Source organism: Coffea arabica, chromosome 10c, assembly GCF_036785885.1.
Source record: "Coffea arabica cultivar ET-39 chromosome 10c, Coffea Arabica ET-39 HiFi, whole genome shotgun sequence".
Lineage (NCBI taxonomy): Eukaryota > Viridiplantae > Streptophyta > Magnoliopsida > Gentianales > Rubiaceae > Coffea > Coffea arabica.
Window position 1 is genome coordinate 52,650,505 of NC_092329.1, and position 21,914 is coordinate 52,672,418.

Here is a 21,914-nt window from a genome sequence, read left to right on the forward strand (position 1 = left end):
GTTCAAGTCGAACTCGAGCAAGGCAACGTTGATACCTAACTCCATTTACTTGCACTCCTCATGTAATGCAAGAAGGTGTAGACTAAAAAGCAGGTCCCATAGCATGCATTTATTTTTTGGTTAGCTGTTGAAAGAGACTAGCTTATAAAGATTGATTGCAGGATTGGAGTTTTAATGCATAATTATAGACAATTACCACATAGCCCTAGATGAGGCATCTATCCATCCAGCAGGACCAGCACCCGCGTAGTATTTTGTCTACAAATGTGAAACAAGTTATTCGGACATTTTGGTACTTCCACATCTAATTATATACCTATTCAAGTGATTCCCCCACCTATGAATATTCATTGTTTGGGATAATTTTTCAAAAAATATACTATAACACGGTAATTTTTTAAAAAATATACTGTAACACTTTTTCTTTTTTTTTTTATGTGATGTATGTAAGACAGAAAAGGTAATCGAAAAATGTGTTGATGATATAAGCAAATAAATTTTTACAAATAAATCACTATCCAAACAAACCCATTTCCTTTGCTAGTTTTCTCAAAATTTGCTAGCATTTTACTCTATTGATGCTAAAATGGTTAAAAAAAAAAAATATTCACATCGATTTATAATTTTGATGGCAAAAAACAAAACATGGAAACATCAGTTAGACAAAAATCACTATAGATTAGAAAATTCGAATTAAAAGGATTTTTTCGGCGGCCGGTGTCTAGTTTATTGGACAGTCATTAACACATTTAAATTGTACCTAACTTATCAAAATTATTAAATGTATTTAGATACTTAGATACTTTTTCAAATTAATTACACTTTTTCAATAAATTAACACTTAAGACTCATATTGAGTTTTTTTTTTTTTTTTGCCACAACAATATGGGTTGGTCCAATTGGCTTTTGACAAACATTTAGTACAACCTTGTTCCTCTTTGAGATCATCAATGTTTACCGTGTGGGATCTGTCTGTCTGTCAAAACCATAGGCCATTGGACATGTATCAACCTGGTTCTATTTCTTGAGCATCTTGAACTGCTGGCCAACTACTAGAAGAATCTCTTTTCTTTTACCCAAATAAAAGAAAAAGAAAATCTCAATCCTCTAAGCGAATCAAAATTGCCCCAGAAAATAAAATGGAAAAGGAAAAACTTTCTTAACTTTCAGCTGCCAATTATTTTTTTGTATGCCAAGCATTAATATCTAAATAATGCGAGATTTTCTCTTTTCTACAATTATGCATTTTCCCCTCGATCACAGCCTACTCAACCTGCTTGAATGAGACCTTATTTCCCATATTTTTTTCTATTCTTGGCTTTTTCAGTTTCAACCAAAAGTCCTTCTTCTGCTCGTTTCTTTTCCTATTTAAGAGTTAGAGAATAAATTATAGAGAACTTTTCACTTGCTTTTTCTACTAAATAATTTTAATTATTTTCTCCCCCTGCGTCATTAGTCAAACTCATTAAACTTCTTGAATAAGTTTATTAATCATCGCTTTCTCCAAAACTAAGGAAGCTTGCAGCTTTTTTCTTCTGCTCCATTTCCCTCCGAAAGGGTCTACTTCAAGGTATTAGCTCAACCATCAACCCCGAAATCTCATTTTCTAATTCAAGAATTGTTCTCTTTTTACTAGTTTTAAAGTTTAGTGCTCAAGTATTTATCGCATGTTTCTTGAATTATTCACTGAAAATAGGAAAGGGAAGATTTTACTTGATTGATCTTGACGGTATAACCTATTTGAAGCCCTTTAATCTATTGATTAAGCAGTGTTTTTGGCTGCTGGGGGTGTAAAGTGTGATTCTTTATTGGTGTTTGTGAATATCTTTCGAGGTCTAATGCTTTAATTGCTGTACCAAACGTTCTACGCGTGATATTGACTGGTTGATTTGTAGTAATATTTAAGTTAGTTTATGAGCAAAAAGGTTAGTTAATGAGGAAAAAGGACAGGCTATACAGCTTGATTTGCTTCTTTTGTTGGACTCTTATTGGTTATCTTGCTTGACCATTTTGGTGCTCTTTCCCATTTTCAGCCTCCCCTTAATTTATATGCTTGCATATTCGATACGTATAAGGATGAGGAATTTTTTTTTTTTTTGTGAAGGGATTTTGGAGTTCTGGGGTTCTCGCATTTGTTTGTGTTCTGCTAGTTCTCTGTGTTGGATGTAAAGAACTGATTTTGGAGGGTTTTGGTGGTGTTTCAGCATCAATTTTTCGTCGGTTGCTTACCTGAAGTATTTTTGTAGGAATCTGAATTCGAAATGTTCGTTTTATAAGCTTTCTGGATCAGTCAGATGAAATGGATACCAATGGGTCTGCTAAACCGTCAGTTTATGTGGAAAACGAAGGGAAAAGGGACCAGGTGGTAGAGAACAAGTTAGACCAAACCCATGATGGTAGTAACCTATTGGTTGGCTTAGAGAGGAAGCCTAAGGGTGAGCGATGTAATGCTGGTGCAGCAAATGGAAGAGGGAGAGAGCAGAAATATACACTGGAAGAAGCTGCTGCTAATTCTGCAGGGAAGTCTAGTGTCAGGTTGTTTGATGGATTAGATGAGCAGGGAACTAGTAGAGGCGACAATAGTCTTTTGGATGATGAGCAGTCTGAGGCATGTTCTACTCCTGAAGTAGACTCCCAGAGGAAACCACTGCAGCAGCATTCATCAGTCCTTGAGATTTCCCACTCGAAGGACCCTCCTGTGATCCGATCACAGCGGGCACGGAGAGGTTAGAAATTGGAATTTTCTCTTTGTCTGGATATTTTTTTGCTTGCTTTTCTTTTTCTCTTTATTTTTCCTTATTGTCATTATTTGGCTTTCAATTCCTAGTCCCATAAGTTCTGATTCTTCACTTGGAAAATAATTGGTCTTGCCCTTGTGGTTGTCCCTCAAGAACTGGAGACTTGTCAACTATGTATAGCAGGTGAGGAGAGATGGAACAAAGAATAAAAAGGATTTTCCATCCTTGAGAACAAAGACTATTGTTTGCTATATGATTTTCAATTGAAATTTCTCCAAAAAAAAAGTCATATGAATATTGGGAAGCAATTTTTCTGAATCTAGGCTACATCCATCTCATATAATTTCTATTTCAATTAGATGCTTTTGTGATTAGTTGGAAGAAGTAACTGCTCAGTGCTAAATATCTTTTCTGTTGTTCCTGATTACCCATCCTTCTGGAAGAAGCCAATAGCATCATCATGACATCTTTGCCCCTTTACAGTGTTATTTGGGAAAGTGTAGTTCTTCATGCCAACCATCTGATGAAACAGGCTTTCAGAACAATCTCTTATTGAGATTTAGAGCTTTCAATAAGACTTCTAGGTTGAACTCTTATAATTTGACCTGATAACTACAGCATTCAGTTTGCAAATTTGAGATTTAACTGTCAAAAACTTTTTGTTTGGACCATCCGATTAATGTATGCTCATCATGAGATTATTTCTTCTCTCTCCTCCTCCCTCCCGCTCTCCCTCTCCGTCCCCTCCTCCCTCCTCTCTCTCTCCTCTTTTTCCCCCTTTTCAATCTTAAATTTTGTTTATTTGATTATTTTTCAATCTACCTTAAGGTTTTGACCGATGCATCACTGACCTTATGGGAAGTCCTAGAAATGTCTCCCTTGGAAGCCGAAGAATTGGTTATTCAAGATCCATGGTTGAGAAGAAAGGGAGTCCTATGTATGACCCAAAGCTGGATAGGCTGTCCAAAAGTGAGAAGGTGACCATGGATATCACTACTATTTTTTCATTACAATTTCTTGTTTTCTGTTCATTTTTATCGTTAAATTTCAAGTTGCATAATTGCTATTTTAAGGATATTGTTTACTTCTTTCACAATGTTAAACGGCCTTCTAAGCACTTGCCTAAGTAGTTAAGCAGGTTGCAAATATATCCCCTTTTATAAGAGAATAAGAATATGTTTTTCTGTTTTCTCTTCCCTTAGGTGTGTATGGTCATGCATACTCGTATTACTTTTTGTACATTGGTAAGGGTACTGTGTTTGGCCTTTCAGGAATGGCTAATTATGGACCTAGTGAAGTTCCAAAATGACGGGACAGTGGAAGTTGATCTGACTAGGGGTTCACCTGGAGCGTCTGAACTGTTAGAGCTTAGCTCACTTGAAGGACCTCCTCCTATTTTAGATGATATTGTCACTGATTTCAACAAAACAATTCCCAAATTGAAGATTGCTATGCTTGTGGTTGGAACAAGAGGAGATGTGCAGCCGTTTCTAGCCATGGCTAAGAGACTACAGGCACGTCAGGTGTTGGTTTCCAATGAGCATTACAGCTGTCTATGCTTGGTTTTTTAATTTCTTGTATTGCTTGCTATGTTCTAATTGTCTAAAAAGGTGACAACAGATTTATATGGATGTTGGGATATGTTCTTTTACTGAAATCTGTACAGTCATATCAGCTTAAAGTGTGAAGAAAAATTGATTTACGGGAGTTCTAGAAGTCTAGGATTAAGTGTTGTAATTTTCTTTTCATCTTCATGATCTGTGGCAGTTAAGGTTTCTTCCCTTGAGCTTAATTAGAATTATGGGAAACACTCTTTGCAGTGATTTTCAAGTAATTATGATATAGTTCAGAATTTCTTGACTTCATGTTCTCAAGAAGAAAATGAATTAAGATGACCTACAGTTGACAAGGTGAAGTTGTGCAAAACGATAGTGCACAATGATAAGTTACTTAATCTCCTTTTGTTCTACTTGGAAATCACAAAATTTATTATAAAGCCCTGGACCTCATATATTTGTTTTAAAGAGCAATGTGATGCTTCATGCTTGAATCTATGCCTTGTCTGCTTTCACTTTTGTGGTTTCCTAGATTCAATCAAGATATGTACATGCACGTATGAACAGTGCAAGTAGGAAGTGTTAATTTTTGTTCTGTATCATGCAGGCCTTGTAGTTTGGTACCTTTATTCATTGTCTTATAAGTGTCTGTATCAGCTTTCAAAGAATAAGTGAAAGTTACACATATGAACTAGTGCAAGAGGGAAGTGTAAATTTTTGTTCCGGATCATGCAGGCCTAGTAGTTTGATACCTTTATTCATTTTCTTATAAGTGTCTGTATCAGCTTTCAAAGAATAAGTGAAAGTTGTGCTTGCAATATAAGGATTTATCATGCCTTTTTCTTTTCTTATTCCAATTTAACTCAAAGATTTTAGTTATTATATTTACTTATGTAGTGATGTTTTCTGTGATTTTTTGTTCCTGAACATCAACTTTGAGGGAATTGGTCTACATCATTTTCAGTTTTATAATTGTATAGCAGGGGACCAAAGAGTTAAATGGAGACTTTAAGTTGATTCGCATGGGGTATCATGTTCTGTTGTAATGTAAATATATGCCTACAAATTGCTCTAATTTTGGTGTTAACAAGCACCCAATTCTGCAGTTGTAGGTAGTTAAAAGTGCAAAAAGGAAGATAAATGAAAAAGTTGGCTTTTCTGTTCGTTTCTTCCATGTAATCTCGGTAATTATAATTTGAAATTTTGATTATTTCACAAGTCAATAACTTTTCTTACTGTGAAATATTCCATGCTACCCATTTGTATGAATTATTAGAAAATTAAATTTGATTATTTTTCTTTTGGAGCCTGTGGTCATTTGATTTGGTTCTGTTAGGGCATGGACTCTTTAATTGGTCTATAATGACATATTGATCGATTATTGTGGTCCATAAAATGGAAGAGTGGTCAATGTATTGCTTTGCTTATCTTCTTCCTGACAGTTAATTATCTTAATACTTCTGTGGTGTATTTACTATTTGCTTTGAGGTCTCACTTCAAGTTTGTTGAGTTGTCAAATTGAAACATATCTCTAGTTTTCAATCATACCGTATTATATTTATGGTGTAATTTGTCTTTGGACATTCTGTAGTTTAACAGCATGTATAACCTTTTCATAAAAAAAGTGGGTTCATTTTTGGACCTTCTAACTCCAAGTGTACTCACAGGAATTTGGTCATCGTGTTAGGCTGGCAACTCATGCTAACTTCGATGATTTTGTGAAGTCTGCTGGCGTAGAGTTTTTCCCTTTGGGCGGTGATCCTCGTGTATTAGCAGGATGTAAGAGGTCCTTGACACTCAAATACCTCTTTTTAACCTGAAGATGTATTTATTTATTTTTTCTGTTGATATAGCTTTCATGAGTTATCTCTCTCTTTTTTGGACCTCACTTGTGATTGCTTCTTTTACTTTCCTGTTGTAATCATATGGTTGGTATATTCAGTTTAACATGGTAGCTAGATTATGAGAATAGAAGTTGAAGTCATATTCAAAAGGGTTAACTAATTCAGTGTCTCAGCAGTACTCTTTCTTGCTACAATTACATACACCTATATTTTGTAATGCAACCTGCTTGGTTTTGTGTAAAATTCTAATTGGTTGACTATGGAAGTCTTTTCTATGTAATGATGAATTTGTCTCCTGCTTCTGTAGATATGGCCCGCAATAAAGGTCTAATTCCATATTCACCAGGAGAAATATCTATTCAGCGAAAACAACTGAAGGCGATTATTGAATCTCTTCTTCCTGCTTGTACAGAACCAGATCTAGAAAGCAGAGAGCCTTTCAGGGCTCAGGCAATCATTGCGAATCCTCCAGCTTATGGTTAGTTTATCAAATCTGAACAGACCTCTTTCCCCCTCCCCCCAGGCGGTCCTTAAACAAAAGGAAAAAGGAAAAGAGGAAATACTTTTGGTGGACCATCACCTGTATGAACAAGGATTCGTTTTACTTTCCCACCTAGCTGCTCTAGGTAGGGTGTAAGTCCTGGGTTTTTTTTTTGTTGGGGGGGGGGGAGGATATCTGTTGGTGTGTCTGTTTCTCGCAGGTAATAGATTGGCTTGGATGTACTAGATCTTTCTTTTACTATTGTTGAATTCTTACTGGATGTTGTCATCTTACTCATCTGTCTATAGAGTTCAGAAATGTATTGCTCTTTGTGTATTTGATAAACCAGTACTAATTCAAAGAAATTAGTGAGAATTTGGACACTGGGCATGAGGCAAAATTGAGATTTTATGTTCTCAGTTGACAGATGATTCCTGAAAATGGTTCGAATAAAAGATTGTTTCAGTTGGTGGCATCACTGGTGTAGTTATGATAATACTTTTAGCAGACATTAGGATGAGTAATTGAGGATAACAGAAGGTTAAATTTTATTTTTACCACAAATGAACACATACATATAGTCTGGATGTACAAATTTTGCGATAAACTTTTGTCTATTCCAAGCCCTGTTGGCCTGAATTTATTATGGTACTTGAAGTATATTCTTGTTGACAGGACATGTTCATGTTGCTGAAGCTCTTGGTGTACCCATCCACATCTTCTTCACAATGCCTTGGACGTGAGTGCAGTCCCATTTTCTGCAATTTCTGTCCTCTTTTGTTTTTCTGATTAATGAGCTTATGCAGTTTCCTTGATATCCTTACAATCAATTAATTAGTCTCAACTGCCCTTAACTCTTGGAATGTCCGAGTCATTTTCTCATAAAATTGGGACTAAACTTGGATTAAGTTTTCCTTTGCCTTCTCTTTCAAAGTGTTGATGAATAGGACTCCCCACCCGTTCTGCTTTTATGAGGAGTAATGTGTTATTTTTTATAAGTAGAGAAAAATTTTCATACAAGAGATGCTCTTAGGTGCTCAATATCATTTTCTTTGACATTCAGCTCATGATGGATTATATCTGAGCTTTCTTGCATTTGGTTATGATGGGCAGGCCCACATGTGAATTTCCTCACCCATTGGCACGTGTACCTCAAAGTGCTGGTTACTGGGTATGTTTCTGTATGTCCTGCCAACTTCTAAGTTTAAATCATGAGTTGTTCTATCTAATTTGTTCTTGTTCTACCTAGCTCTCCTATATAGTTGTGGATTTACTTGTATGGTGGGGAATACGAGGATATATAAATGACTTCAGGAAAAAGAAGCTGAAGCTGTCTCCTATTGCATACTTCAGTATGTATCATGGATCAATATCCGATTTGCCAACAGGCTATATGTGGAGCCCCCATATTGTGCCCAAGCCACACGGTATGTCTGGTCCTTTGATTGTCAAAGTGGTGCATTCTTGTGTTAGTTATGGTCTGTTGGACTATAATTTTTGGAATATTCTGCATTATTTTTTCTGCTGAATACTATTTGTAGCAATTTTTGTACCCTTTTCAGCATCTTGTTTGGATCCATATTATGCTTGTTTATTTACATAAATGGATCTCTTTTAAATTGTATGTGTACTATCCGACAAAATGACATTAAGAGCATTATCACACTCCAAATTTAGTGTATTAAGGATTACAAAAGATGAGTATCTTGAGTGCTGACATCTATAGTTTGGATTTATGTATAATTTTGTTGAGGACAATGAGTCTCTATTTTTGCTTAAGCATTGTGTACTTAGGTCATAAAGCCCTAATAGGAGTTTTAATGAACTGAACTGAACAAGTTGATGATTAATATTGCTAAAACTTGGTATATTACCTACCATGTTTCAACAAGCTGTGTTCCACCTTAAGTTATGTGTCATTTGCTTCGTGCTTGGGTGATCTTCTGCTGAACTATCTCGAGTAGCTTAACCACCTTCAATATGATTATTGTATTATATGCTTATGGAGTTGAGATAATAAGCTTATTAAGTAAATGTCGCCAACGGTCTTCAAATGTAGTTGGATTAGTTTGCTAATCTGTATAGAAGAGTTCTTAATGGCTGAAATCTCCATAGCTAATTTCAATAGTTCTTGGTCCCTCTGATATGTTTTTGTAACTTAGCCCAATGGTTAAGGAAGTGGAGATTAACTCAATGTATGGGTGCCAATGCTCTTAACTTCGATTTGTGAAATGTATTTGGAATCCAAATTTGCGAATAAAGTTTGGGATTGGAGTTTGTTTGAACATTGAAAAAGATGTGTATTTTATTATTCAAGTTTGGCATGTCAAGGGATGTGAGAGGTATGATTGCAGAAATAGATTCACTAAAGTGTCAAACATTTCATTAAGCCAAAGCAGCTGGTGTCACAAGTTCAACCAGGATGAAAGGAATATAGTTTATGAGATGATATCCTTTGATGGGTAGGAGTTTACTAACTGAATATGGTTTCACTGACTTTTTTCAGGATTTTCCATTTCCTCCACTCTTGATTTCCATTCTTCACAGTTTCCTCTGATTGTAGTTTTTGCAAACACTTCAAAGAATTTAGTTCATTGCAGCAGCATGACATAGCTGTTGAGAAAAAATCATTGTGAAAATTGTTGGTTCACCATCATATCCTTTGAAAAAATTATTCATTTAATTTATTACCTTGCAGATTGGGGGCCTCTTGTTGATGTTGTTGGCTATTGTTTCCTAAATCTTGGCTCAAAGTTTGAGCCTTCGGAAAACTTTGTTAACTGGATCCAAAGTGGACCGAAACCTATATATATAGGTTTTGGAAGTATGGTATGCTATTTTTGTTTGAAGTTATTGATGTGCTTCATCCTGTATATAAATCTTTTTGTTTTAGTAGGAAATCAAGTGAAAGAGTTATATCCTTCTTATTTGACACTTGAAGAAGAACTGAAATATTTTTTTGCTTTGACTTTTTTTTTTGACACTTTCTCTGCTCTAAGTCAAAAAACTAGTCAGCAAAGTTTGGGTTGGTGATTTGGTATCGATACTCTGCCATGAATAACTGATGCATATTAATTAAACAGTTCTTAAGCTTTGTGGTATGGACATTTTGTCTATGAAATAGAGGATTGTGCAGAGACCATTAACTTCTTTATGAAGTGATGTAGGTGCACGTGGCGTAGCTCATGTCTTATAAAGTTCTTTGTGTTTTGCATTTGCATGCTATAAATTTTTGTCACAAGTTCCTTATTTTTCCCTATTGCTTGTGAAGCCTCTTGAGGATCCCAAAAAAACTACAGAAATCATTTTAGAAGCACTGACGAATACAGGACAGCGGGGAATAATTGATCGTGGATGGGGAGATCTAGGTTCTGGTAAGTTATTTGGTTCAATCTTGTCCCTTCAGTTGCCTCTTGCTCAAATATAATGTGCTATAGGTTCTTAAAAATGTTGATTCTCATTTAGCAACTAAATTGGGCTGATCCAATGGCTGCTTTTGCAACTTTCCCCAGCCCCTACTCCACCCACCCACAAGGGAAGAAAGGAAGAACAACACAAAGGAAGTAACAAAAGGACATAGTGAGAGGTCCTGCCAATCAGAAAGTGAATTTGAAGAAGAAAATGCTTCTGCTCTTTTTGAAGAAGTCACCCTTAAAACCTAGGGAAACACACGCAACTGAAAAAGACGAAGCCAATTAGAAGACATGCAGAAGCATAAGAAAAATTAGAAAAAACTTAGGCTTTCAAATTTGCTCTCTTCTTTGGAAGTAGATGCTCTAGATGCAGCTACTTGTCTTACAGCCATTACAGTTTTCAGTTTTTTACTTGTCTTAGCTTTTTACAGTCATTATAATCATTAAATTTACCTATCCTTGTATAATTTTTGGAGAATGGCAGTCTCACATCATATTATGTATGCTCTCCAAATTGTTTTTGAGAAACTTGTTTTTCTATATTCTTTTGCAGTGGAAACTCCTGAAAATGTTTTTCTTCTTGTTGATTGCCCCCATGATTGGCTATTCCCTCAATGTTCAGCTGTGGTAAGTTCTTTTTTAACTAAAGTCTCTCCCCCTATTAAATAAGTAAAAGATCTGTATTGTTGAGCTCCTGCTGAGTTTGTGCATATATATAAGCGTGTGAAATGTACATAGATCTAGCAATGTCACACCCTTCTGGCTTGGAGTTGAGAGGCAGAGAGGAAATGCCTTTGATAGATTACTCCGTGTTGACTGCGATTATTGATGGGATACTTTTTTGGGCCTGTCCATCTTGCTTTTGTTTGATCTTCTAATGCACCTGTCATATACTGGGTAATGCTGCCATTCAGGTTCACCATGGTGGTGCTGGAACTACAGCTACAGGATTGAGGGCAGGGGTAACTTTTCTATATCACTGGCTTTTTAAATTTAAGTTTTAGCACTTTTACATATCTGTGTCTTTTTAACTGTCTTTTCACAGTTTATATCATGTCATATTCATAGCAAATGATTCTCTTTGTGAAGCAAGTAGTTGTTCATTTCATGTTTGACCTATTACACTTAATAGTGCCATTTCCATTTTCTACATTTTATTATTTTAAGGTGTATTTTGTCTCATGTAAGTTCAATTATGTGATATGCAGTGTCCAACAACCATAGTTCCATTCTTTGGGGATCAGTTTTTTTGGGGTGATAGAGTTCACCAAAGAGGACTGGGACCTGCACCGATTCCCATATCTGAATTGAGTGCTGAAACCCTCTCAGATGCCATAAGATTTATGCTCCAGCCGGAGGTTGGCTGCTAGTTGTGCTATTTATTTACTTATTTATTTATTTATTTATTTTGTTTTGCATCTCCTTTTTCTCATGTTTTCTTTGGTACGTAGCATAATCATGTTAAATTGGCGTGAAATGAGGTTATTTTTAAACCTCCCACTAGTACGTTTTCGGAAAACCTTGTCTGTTATTCCTTGTAAAATAGACTTCTTAGCAAGACATTTGCATTCCTATTTCTCATTTTAACATCTGATGTTGATGTGTCGTAAAAATTGCTTCAATAACGGCATTTTCTGCTCTGAAGTATCATGATAGGAATTTAGCTTTCAATGATCAGGGTTTTGATCGATTCTAATCCCCTGCAGACAAAATACCTTTTAGAGTAAGCATAAACATCTTCATGATGTTTGCATTCCCTATTGTTAACAAAGCAAGTTTGTGTTCTCTATTTTTAGACAAAAGATTATGTAAGACACAGAACATGAAGACAGAAAGAGGTTATGTTTCATAGATTAGTTATGGAGTCATTAGGTAATCTTATCAGAGCATAGAAGTATGCTCTTGTTGATATATAAACCGAGATGCATTGCAAGCGTATAATCCCTGGTTAGGAGAGGAGATAGGAGTGGGTTCCTTGGCTTTTCATGGGACGGAAGGCCAACAAGGTTTAGTAATATACTGGCTTGGGGTTGAGAATATTTTTGATAACGGCATTCAACTTAGTTACGATGAACGAGGTGCTGTGTTCTTCTACATGTGTGGTTAAGAGGATCACAAATTACTGGATCTCTATATGTATGAATGACCTGAAGTTATCAATTTAATAGATCTAAATGATCTGTGGGTTTCATGAGCTTTAGATGTGTAGGACAATCTGCTATCATGGCTGAGGGAATTGGCCTCCGATGACCACTTTAAAGACTTGGAACAGGGAAATAAAATTTTTGCATTTCTGTCAAAGTTCAACATACTCTATCCTTGCAGAAAATTTGCCTTTTTTCTTTGTTTTCTGATGAAACATTCGGCATATCAACTAGAAACTATAATCCCCCATCCCCCTCCCTGCTTAAATCCCACCCCTCTTCTTCTAGAAAAAAAATTAACAAAAAATCTAGAAACTGTAATCCCCTATATACTATGTTCTCCTTCTCAAAGATGAATTGTTTACGACTTTACACCTTCATCATCCTGTTCTTTCGTTGTTAGTTGTAAACTCTCTTTTGGTAATCACCATATTTTGACTCACATCAGCCTGCTCCTGTTTGAGAGAGGTCTGCAATATCTATTGCCTCTATATGCTTGCAAATATTAACTGAATCTCTTCCAGGTAAAATCTCTGGCTATGGAACTAGCAAAGTTGTTAGAAAATGAAGATGGTGTTGCGACTGCGGTTGATGCATTTCACCGGCACTTGCCTCCAGAATTACCATTACCAATTGCATCAACAGAGGACAATGATCATCCAAATTTCTTGCAGTGGCTGTTCATTCAAATTGGCAGATTATGCTGTCTGCCCTGTGGTTCCTAGAATTTCTGCTGCAACATCAGTAGTGATTTTTGTAGATATAGTTGTATGATTTGGTCTCTATTGATAGTTGATTAGTAGTGTCTTATTCATTCATTTTATTGATCCACCCTTCTGTGGGGTTGGACAGTGGTCAGTATATAGGCTTTCAAACTTTTTTTTTTTTTTTTTAAAATTTTGGGAGAAAGGCTAGAGTGGAATAGAAGAACTAGAGTATTGTTTTGACTAGTAGGTTGAGGCATAGAACTTGAAAAAAGGAAAAAAATGAGACAATTATTCTGTATTATACTGGGTGCAGTTTATCACTGGATCCTAGTTTTGTCATTTCCTTCTTGTGTCATTATCTAATTTCCATCTGTCCCACTTTCAACACCGTTGATAAAGAACCCAATTTTCTTTTACATGATGCTAATTTGGTAACATAATTGTTTTTGTACAAGAAGTTTTTGACCACCACCATCTAATGCACCTTAGATATATATGTGTGTGTGTGTGCATATATAGCAACAATCATTTCTTATATATCTTGATATCTCTCCACCTTGATTCCATGTAGCTGCTTGAATTAGCTGGTGCAGCATAAACTCCACACTTGAAGTACAAGTCACCTGGCCCCTGATCATTCTTCACAAATTTTTGAACACCATCGATGAAAACAGTGATTTTTCCTTCATCTACGTTGTGGATTACGTTTAATCGAAACCATTTATCGTATAGATTTGTGTTAACCACTTCAAACTTGTAATATTTCATGTCACCTTCGTAGATCCTCAGTTGGAGACTTGTAGCACCAACTCTTGCACCATGAATTTGCATTACTGTCACTCCAGAAGTTGCTTTAGGAACGTATGCATGGCCTTCAAATTGCCAAACTCCAGAAGAGTAGTCAAGACCCTAGAGAGAGAGGGGGGGGGGAAAGATCGGTAAAAATACCGGGTATTATAGGAAAAAAAAAAAGAATTAGAACACGAGTTTTTTTATTAAAATTGGATTGTCTGGAATCTTATTTTTACTAGTGATTAAGGTACGCTCGATGGGTTTGCATCTAATAAAATTAAAAATATTTATAATTATCATTTTCATTCCAAATGGAAGTATTAAAACGAAAACAAAATGGTGTGGACTAAGGTGATTCCAAAAATAGGAAGAAAGGAAAAGAAAAAAATAGTCGTGACTAATATTATTTGTTTTGCATTTTAACATCTCTGCCATAAATTGAAGCTTCTGACAAACTGTCTAATTTTGAAGAGCGCAGAAAAAGTGGATAAATATGAATGAGTTCAAAACACAAAAGATGGGAAGATAAGAAGAAGTTAATGGTAGATTTTTTGTTCTTTTTTTTTTCTGTTAGAAAATTTGACCATTTTACAAAAAGGGAAAAAAATAAAAAATGACGTAGTCTCAGGCTCTATATATATAGTCAATCTACAAAAAGTAACTGAAAATCAAAATTATGATATTTTTAAGTGATAGATATAAATATAAAAATCTCTAAAATCAAGGAGGTGGATCATCTTTTAGTTTGTTTCTGTCACTTAAAATCGTATGCTGTTTAGTATAGGATTTCACACACACACACACAGACACACACACACACACACACACATATATAGATATCTTTTTTATAACAAAGTGGTGAGAAAATATACAGAATTACATGGTAGAAAAGTGACCTTAATTCGGACTTCAGTGCGTGGTCTGGTAGTAGTATCAGGTTTAAAGGGCTTGTCATTGGTGTAAACCCATAGTCTCCTCACTCCATTTTGATAGCTGTATCGATCATTGAGCGGTACATTGTATGGCTTCTGCAGATCAAAATTTCGATCAGTTAATGGTATCTCAGTGAACCCATCTGTGGGATCAGCAAGACATGACAGAATTCGACCCGTTGAGGAAATCAAAACTAGGAATAACAGTAGACTATACAAGCAAGAAATGCCCATTTTTCTGGAAATTCTTGATCTTTCTTTTAACTCTTTTGTTTGATGATTGAAGTTGAGAAATTTCATGGCTCCATTTATATAGGAGGATTCTTATTGTCTGCATGAAAAGGAGATGTTTCCTAAGGTTCTTCTCCGCAATCATATTAATTTCTAGGTAATTTGTGTATTACTAAACGTGAATGGTACGTAAATTTGTTGAAATCCAGGATGAATTTTTGGGTCTCTTCAGAGACGGTTGACAGATAATATTGTTGCATTGCCAGGGTGGGGAATTGGGGTAACATTTTATCTGTTGTATAATTTTCTGGCATTTTATATAAAGGGTCATTTTCTCTGTTGTATAATTTTCACCAATGTGAAACAGGGGAAGATTGAATATACAGACAACTGCTGTGCCTTATTCTCTCAACCATTTGTTCTCGTACTTTGTTCCACATTAAATTTGTAGAATTTTGCAGCGGCCTTCATTTAAATTCAAGAACATGGAAAGAAATCCAATTAAATTCTCTAGGATAAACAATTTTTTCAGACTAAAACCCATATGTCATGAGTGCACAAATCACTTGTATGCCTTGATCCATAATAATGAACGATGCATAATTATTCAAACTTTTTTCGTACTTCAAAAAAAGAAAAATCACTTGTACAATATCCTCATCTAAATGGTCTTCCTTTTCTGAGTTCAAAGTTTAGTTTGTATCACTCTGAGAAAATGATTATTGATCTTGTAGTCGGAAAATGAGAGAGAGGAGATTGATATTCAACTGATATTTTTAATGAGGAAAATAATATGGATCATGAAGATTTCATGCCTAAGAAACTCTGTGCTATAAATATTTTGATGCTTCTACAATTGTATAGGGAGTTAGTATTCTTTAATTATAGAGGAGGTCTTTCTCTTATATGAACCAATAAACATATATGATTTTAGGATTTTTAAGAAACCAGGGATGACATAGCACAACCTTCGAAGTCTCAACCCTTAGGATAATAAGCTGAAATTTCTTTTTTCTTTTTTATCATTTTCTACAAGATGGATTTAGTCATAAATTGTGAAGTAGGAAATATTGCAAAATGCTTTGAATAGAACCATTCCAAGCATAACTTGACCTACACTTAATGAAATTAACAACCATTCCAAGCACTATGGAATAGTTATTCAATGCCTTATTAGAAATTCATTTTCTAATTGTGTGTTAGTGGTGATACTTTTGATTGCTTTAATTCATGTCAATTTAATCTGAAATAGAACACAAGCACGTAGAATAATGAATTACCACCACCTCACAGTATTTCGCAACACAGATGGAAAACAAGAACTTCAATCGCATCACACGAACTGATACATATTAGGATTTATATAAACTCAACAACATTCTTCTTACATATTAGATACAACTCAAACAACAATTGGACGTACATTTGGTGCAAACTCATAATTTCCATCTTGATGGTAAATCACTTCTTGTAAATCTTGATATCCCTCCAACGTGATTCCATGTAATAACTGATATCTCTTGGTGCAGCATAAACTCCACACTTGAAGTAGAATTGTGAACGCCCTCGATCTTGTGTCTGAAACTTTTGCTGATCATCAATGTAAACTGTGACCGTGCCTCCCTCCACAGCATGGATGAGATTGAGCTTGAACCATCTGTCGTACATGCCAGTGGCAATCACTTCACCGCTGTAATACCTCATGTCACCATTGTAGATTCTCAGAATTATGGTGGATGAATCATGGGCTGCACCATGAATTTGTGCTACTGTTGCACCAGAGGTTCCATTCGGCACGAATCCATAGCCTTCAAATTGCCACACTCCTGAAGTATAGTCAAGTCCCTGCACATAAATTTTTTGTTAAAAAAAAAGGAAGAAGAAAAAATCAAAACTGATCATAAGTTCGTACTTTAGAACCAGTTACAGGTTCACACTCACATGACAAAGGCTGGTGTATTTTTTACTCAAATGGTAACTATGGAAAGAATGTACTACTACTTGGTAAACTCCAAAACTAAGGGAAAGTAGGAGATATTGAGACTCTAGTCAAGCAAAAACTATAGTTATGAATAAAAGTTTTCACCAAATGCGTACTTCACCCTCAGGAAGCTAGGAACTTGAATAGAAAATGTTGATTGAATTTTTTGAATGACACACGAAAATCCCATGTTCTCAAGAATTACTACTGTCGAAAACAAAATATCTTGACTAACGCCTCCGCCTGTTAAAACGCAAGCGAACAGGAGAAAAGATAATAAGACTATGATGCAGTGGTATTTGAAGCATTGTTATGGGGGAAAAAAATTGATTTACGTGAATGCGAACTTCCGTGCGTGGTTGTGTCTCGCTATTAGGGCTATGTGGCTTATCATTAGCATAAACCCACATCTTCCGAATCCCATTTTCGAAACTGTATCGTTCATCCAATGGCACATTGTATGGCCTCTGGATTTCAAAGTTTGCTTCTGTTAATGGCACATTTGTGAAACCATCAGTGGGATCAGCTGAACTTTGGAGAAAAGAATTGATGACCAGAAATCCCACGAAGCAGACAACATTCTTCACAGAAGAATTCATGTTTCCAAACTTTTTGCCCTTTTCCCAACAATTGCTTAAGTATCTTCTTCCAAGAAGCCGCGGTCTAGTAAATATATATAGGTAAGAAAATGGAACAATGAAATGTACTACTAGAGGTTGGAGTTGGACTTACCTGGACCTATGTTGGTATTTCCTTGCGTAAAGAAGCATATTTTGTGATGGTGACCTGGTTGACGAAATTATTGGACGTTTCACAGGATAATGTTTGTGGAAAAGATTCTTTTTCCATCTTGGGTGGATCTAGTTGCGGGAACATTCATAGTTCATCAAACTTCAGGCCAAACAACAAGAAGGGCTTAAAGTTATTGGTGACAAGAACTGGTATTGAACAAGAGAAGAATAAATCTGGCTTGCATACAACTTATTAGGCTAAAAAACAAAGGCTAATATATTTTATAGGGAAAATTACACTTTACCCCCCGGTGGTTTAGTATTTTTTACATAAGCCCTATGATTTCAAAAGTTATATATAATTTTCTCATGGTTTGGATTAAAATGTCAAAGTAACTGAACTTGGAATCCATAATGAAGTCACTTAAACTGTCAAAAATACCCCTATGTAACATTGAAAATTATTTATTAATCATAGGAGGGTTATGTGTATATTTTGAAAATCATAAGAGAGTTATATGATAAAACATTAAATTATAAGAGAGTTATATGGTAAAATATAAAATCATACAGGGTTAGTGCGTCATGTATAGTATGTTTATATATTTTGATCACTTCAATCATTTTAATTTTTAAATAAGGGTAATTTCGACATTTTTAAATGTTCCGTTACGAATGATGTTTCCGTCACTTTAACACTTTAATCCAAATTATGAGGGAATTATGTATAGTTTTTGAAATCATAAGAGAGTTATGTACAAAAATACTAAATTATAGGGGTTAAAATGTAATTTGCCCTATTTTATATACACAAACTTACTTCGTAATGCACCACTCTTTTTATTATTATTAGTATTGGAATGTGATATTATTTTATCTCCACTGTTCAAAAGCTTTGCAAAAACCCAATTTTTGAATTGTTCAAGACCGCTGGAGCTTCAATTATCGACCTTTAAATTAACCCACATGAACTGAACGAAGTGGTCCATTAGGTAAATTTTTTTTCCCCCTAAAGACAGTAGAGAATAAAGAAAAGAGAAGACAGACAGAAAGGAAGCAGAAAAAAGAATAAAAGGCTACTAAAGTTACAAGTTGTTTCGAACTTATAATGAATAAGATAATTTGTGTGATATGTAAAATCTAATCAAACCTAATTAAATCGGGTTATATAACTATCAATCCAAGTTCACCCTTTATTTGTCAGCTTCTCACGGATACCGTTTAATTGTGCTTTCCCCAACTGATGAATTTAAGTCATATTGCAGTAAATTTACTAGTCGTATCCAAATCAATTCTTTTTTGAATTGTATCCAAATTATTTGATAGATTAAGACACAAATACTTAAGTAATCTTTTGGCTAATTATGCAACGCGTTATACTGCCCAACCACAAGATTTAAATTGTATTCTACAAATTGGGAGTTCATGTCCTTTTTTTTCAGAAGAAAAAAAAAATGAGAAAGTAGCCAATATAATATGGTGTTTTGCAATCATCTTCTTTTAAATAGAGCAGCATGGAAACAAATATTCCACAGGTTATTGTCCCATCTGCAAGGTTTCTCGTAATCTCTGACAGATTCACCTTTCATACAATTTGACTGTTAGGTGATCAGCTAAGATTTAAAGAAATTCAGATTTATTGGTGCATTTTTTTTTATCAAAAGAAAAAAAAATCTGGAATCTCGCTCACTATGTAAATATCTTTCCAAATTGATTTTAGGGATAATTTTAGAAACCTCCCCTGAGGTTTCTAACAATTTCACAAAGCTCCCCTTAATATTTCAAAATTGCACATACCTCCCCTATTGTTGCAAAAGTACTCTACTACCCCTATATGGGATACTTAATGACATTTTTTTTTTTGGGAAAATTTCAGAAATTCCAAGAAAGACCAAAATTGACTTTGGCACCAAGTGATGGATTTAATTGACTTGTGTAGTAAATGTAAGGGCTGGAGTTACTGGACATAAATTAGGTTGTAGTATTTTGAGTGCTAAAATTATTGGAATTTATCTTGATTTAAATTGGGGTGTTATTTGACTTTTGTGGTGGCGTTGCTTGAAAGAAGGCAATCATCATAGTTGAATTTTTGTTCCAAACTTTTATTTTTGGCAGAAAGAGTTTGTTTGCTTAGGTGTTGGAAGAAAGGCAATTAACAAATCTCTTTTTATTTTTCCTTTTTATCTTTTTGACAAAAAGGGTAGTTTAGGATATTTGAAGGAATTGGTAGCCTATTAGCATAAATAGTGAAAGCAAGGGAGGTGAGTGTAATTTTTGAAACCTAAGAGGAGTTTCCTGATATTGTTAGAGACTCCAAGGGAGGTTTATGAAATTATCCCTTGATTTTATTTTCAGAATGTTGGTTCCTTCTTGCAATGATTGAACGACTGCTCGACTACGAGTATCTATGTTTTTCCTTTTGATTGATTTACAACCTTAATTAATTTCTATTAATTAAGCCAGAATTCTGAAGTTCATTTGTACTCGAAAGATTTCTTTACTCATAATCTACCAAGATTGAAATTGGAACCATCCTCGTCTATGCCCAGCATGCATTTTCAGGGCTTCTACTTTCTAGAGTAATTCTTTTTGTTTTGGTACTCCCTTTTCTTGTCTCATAAACTCTGCAGCTCTCTTGCTTTTGTGCAAAAGGTTTTGGGATAATTTCAAAAACCTCCCTCGAGGTTTCCAACAATTTCACAAAGCTCCCTTAAGGTTTGAAAAATTACACTTGCCTCTTTTGATTTGATAGTTTTAGCAACAAAACCTTAAAATAATATTGACTTGGTCAATTTTTTAAATGAATACCCAACAATGCCCTTGTGCAATGAGTTTTAATTTATTTTCCTATACAATTATAAGATTATTTAGTATAATTATAAGGAAAATGTGCCAAATTTTTCATGTCCATATCGACTATTTGATAAACAACTATAATAATAATTTTATTACTATGATATGATATTTTTTATGATATTTTGTTATAGATTTAAATTTATAAGATAGAAAAGAAAATATTGAAATAATTCATTTAGAGTTTATGAATTTTTAGAGTAGTGGGATTATCATAATTTAGAAGTGCTTTTGGGCTATTTCTTTTTGATTTATTGTTAATTTTAATAACAAAAATAGAAAACAAAGATGAGCAAAAACATTAGATTACATATAAAATTAATTCATCAAAAAAATCACTAGTTCGATATTTGATAGTTCTAGAGATAATAGTGGTAGTTGTACAGTTTTATTGGCAAAAAATTAAAAAGAATGAAAAAAATGAAAAAAAATTTAAAAATCATTCAAAATATAAGCATACCAAATAAGGGAATTTTATTAAAATATTTAAGGGTAAAATTGTCATTTTAAATGACAAGGTATGTGTAATTTTTCAAATTTCAGGGGAGCTCAATGAAATTATAGAAACTTTAGGGGAGATTTCTGAAATTATCCCAAAGGTTTTTAACCTTAGGATTTGATGCATTTCTGGTTCCTCTGTTCATGTAGTGAAACATAATAATATTAGCCAGCAAAACAATTAATAAGAGGAATGAAGAAATCAGTAATATGGTCTTCACGAGTAGAAAGATGTGCTTAATAATCAACTTCAACAGAGACTACTTGGATAGAGTAATTGCGTGAAAACTATGCCAAAAATTAGGATGCTTGATCATGTAGCTACGTCTAGTCAGATTTATGATAAAGTATTTGCTGTTCAGTAACAAATGGAAGCCATACAAACTAAAAAAAAAAAAAAAAAATTTATGGAGGCTGATTAATAGTAAGAATAATTTTTACCACTTAAAAAAAATGAAAGTAAAAACATTAATTATGTTTGTATTGAGCAATAACTAGACATCCATAATTAGGGCTGTCAACGGGCCGGGTCCGGGCCGGAATTCATTATTCCGGACCCGGACCCGAATTACTATGCCGGACCCAGACCCGACCCGTTTATCCGACGGGTCTTTTATTCTATGTTCCGGATCCGGATCAGGCGGGTCCGGCGGGTCCCGGATCCGGATCCGGGTCTACCCGAACAAATTTAGCAAAATTTATAATTTCTAATAAAAATGAAAAAAAATATATTTGTAAACTAATTTTTAACTAATGCAAAGAAAAAACCAAATAAGAAAAGAAATCAAATTAACTTTATTAAAATACATCACTCTAATCAAATTATATTGATAAATATATATATTTAAAATTATTAATTCATTTATATCCGGATCCGGGTCTAATACGGGCCGGAATACTATATTCCGTATCCGACCCGTTTTTTGTTTGACAAAACGGATCCGGATCCGGATCCGGAAAACGGAATTAAATCCCTACCCATACCCGCAATAATTTCACGGATCCGGTCCGGA

The 21,914-nt window shown here is 34.7% G+C and overlaps 3 protein-coding genes across 6 annotated transcripts; 1 reads left to right on the forward strand and 2 right to left on the reverse strand.

The window, feature by feature from the left end:
* The first annotated feature begins 1,109 nt into the window (after positions 1–1,109).
* Positions 1,110–13,222, forward strand: LOC113714812 (sterol 3-beta-glucosyltransferase UGT80B1-like). 4 transcript variants are annotated; one of them, XM_027238894.2, is made up of 15 exons: positions 1,110–1,570; positions 2,105–2,726; positions 3,567–3,715; positions 3,941–4,252; positions 5,962–6,073; positions 6,446–6,616; positions 7,295–7,358; positions 7,733–7,790; positions 7,869–8,046; positions 9,318–9,448; positions 9,891–9,993; positions 10,586–10,659; positions 10,947–10,994; positions 11,241–11,390; positions 12,701–13,222. In XM_027238894.2, the coding sequence occupies exons 2-15, from the start codon at positions 2,300–2,302 to the stop codon at positions 12,899–12,901; spliced, it is 2,178 nt and encodes a 725-aa protein (XP_027094695.1). In that variant the 5' UTR covers positions 1,110–1,570; positions 2,105–2,299; the 3' UTR covers positions 12,902–13,222. The 4 variants fall into 4 exon arrangements, with proteins under 4 accessions (XP_027094695.1, XP_027094696.1, XP_071925236.1 ...); XM_027238895.2 differs by having other exon boundaries at positions 2,247–2,726; XM_027238896.2 differs by having other exon boundaries at positions 1,114–1,570; positions 4,010–4,252.
* Positions 13,223–13,277: 55 nt separating this feature from the next.
* On the reverse strand, positions 13,278–14,867 carry LOC113714249 (citrate-binding protein-like). The gene is made up of 3 exons (XM_072069136.1): positions 14,572–14,867; positions 13,657–13,792; positions 13,278–13,572 (listed from the first exon to the last, which is right to left on the reverse strand). Exons 1-3 carry the CDS (start codon positions 14,839–14,841, stop codon positions 13,409–13,411), a joined length of 570 nt encoding a protein of 189 aa, XP_071925237.1. The 5' UTR covers positions 14,842–14,867; the 3' UTR covers positions 13,278–13,408.
* Positions 14,868–16,171: 1,304 nt separating this feature from the next.
* On the reverse strand, positions 16,172–17,480 carry LOC113714250 (citrate-binding protein-like). Its single transcript, XM_027238037.2, has 2 exons — positions 17,155–17,480; positions 16,172–16,683 (listed from the first exon to the last, which is right to left on the reverse strand). Exons 1-2 carry the CDS (start codon positions 17,416–17,418, stop codon positions 16,300–16,302), a joined length of 648 nt encoding a protein of 215 aa, XP_027093838.1. The 5' UTR covers positions 17,419–17,480; the 3' UTR covers positions 16,172–16,299.
* Positions 17,481–21,914: the final 4,434 nt, after the last annotated feature.

Coding starts and splice junctions, on each gene's coding strand:
- LOC113714812 (XM_027238894.2), top strand. CDS start 2,300: ATGGATACCAATGGGTCTGCTAAACCGTCAGTTTATGTGGAAAACGAA. Junction 9,994..10,585: donor ATGGGGAGATCTAGGTTCTG/GTAAGTTATTTG, acceptor ATTCTTTTGCAG/TGGAAACTCCTGAAAATGTT. Junction 10,660..10,946: donor TCCCTCAATGTTCAGCTGTG/GTAAGTTCTTTT, acceptor GCTGCCATTCAG/GTTCACCATGGTGGTGCTGG.
- LOC113714249 (XM_072069136.1), bottom strand. CDS start 14,841: ATGGGCATTTCTTGCTTGTATAGTCTACTGTTATTCCTAGTTTTGATT. Junction 13,793..14,571: donor GCACTGAAGTCCGAATTAAG/GTCACTTTTCTA, acceptor CTCTCTCTCTAG/GGTCTTGACTACTCTTCTGG. Junction 13,573..13,656: donor CCAACTGAGGATCTACGAAG/GTGACATGAAAT, acceptor TCCACAACGTAG/ATGAAGGAAAAATCACTGTT.
- LOC113714250 (XM_027238037.2), bottom strand. CDS start 17,418: ATGAATTCTTCTGTGAAGAATGTTGTCTGCTTCGTGGGATTTCTGGTC. Junction 16,684..17,154: donor GCACGGAAGTTCGCATTCAC/GTAAATCAATTT, acceptor ATTTATGTGCAG/GGACTTGACTATACTTCAGG.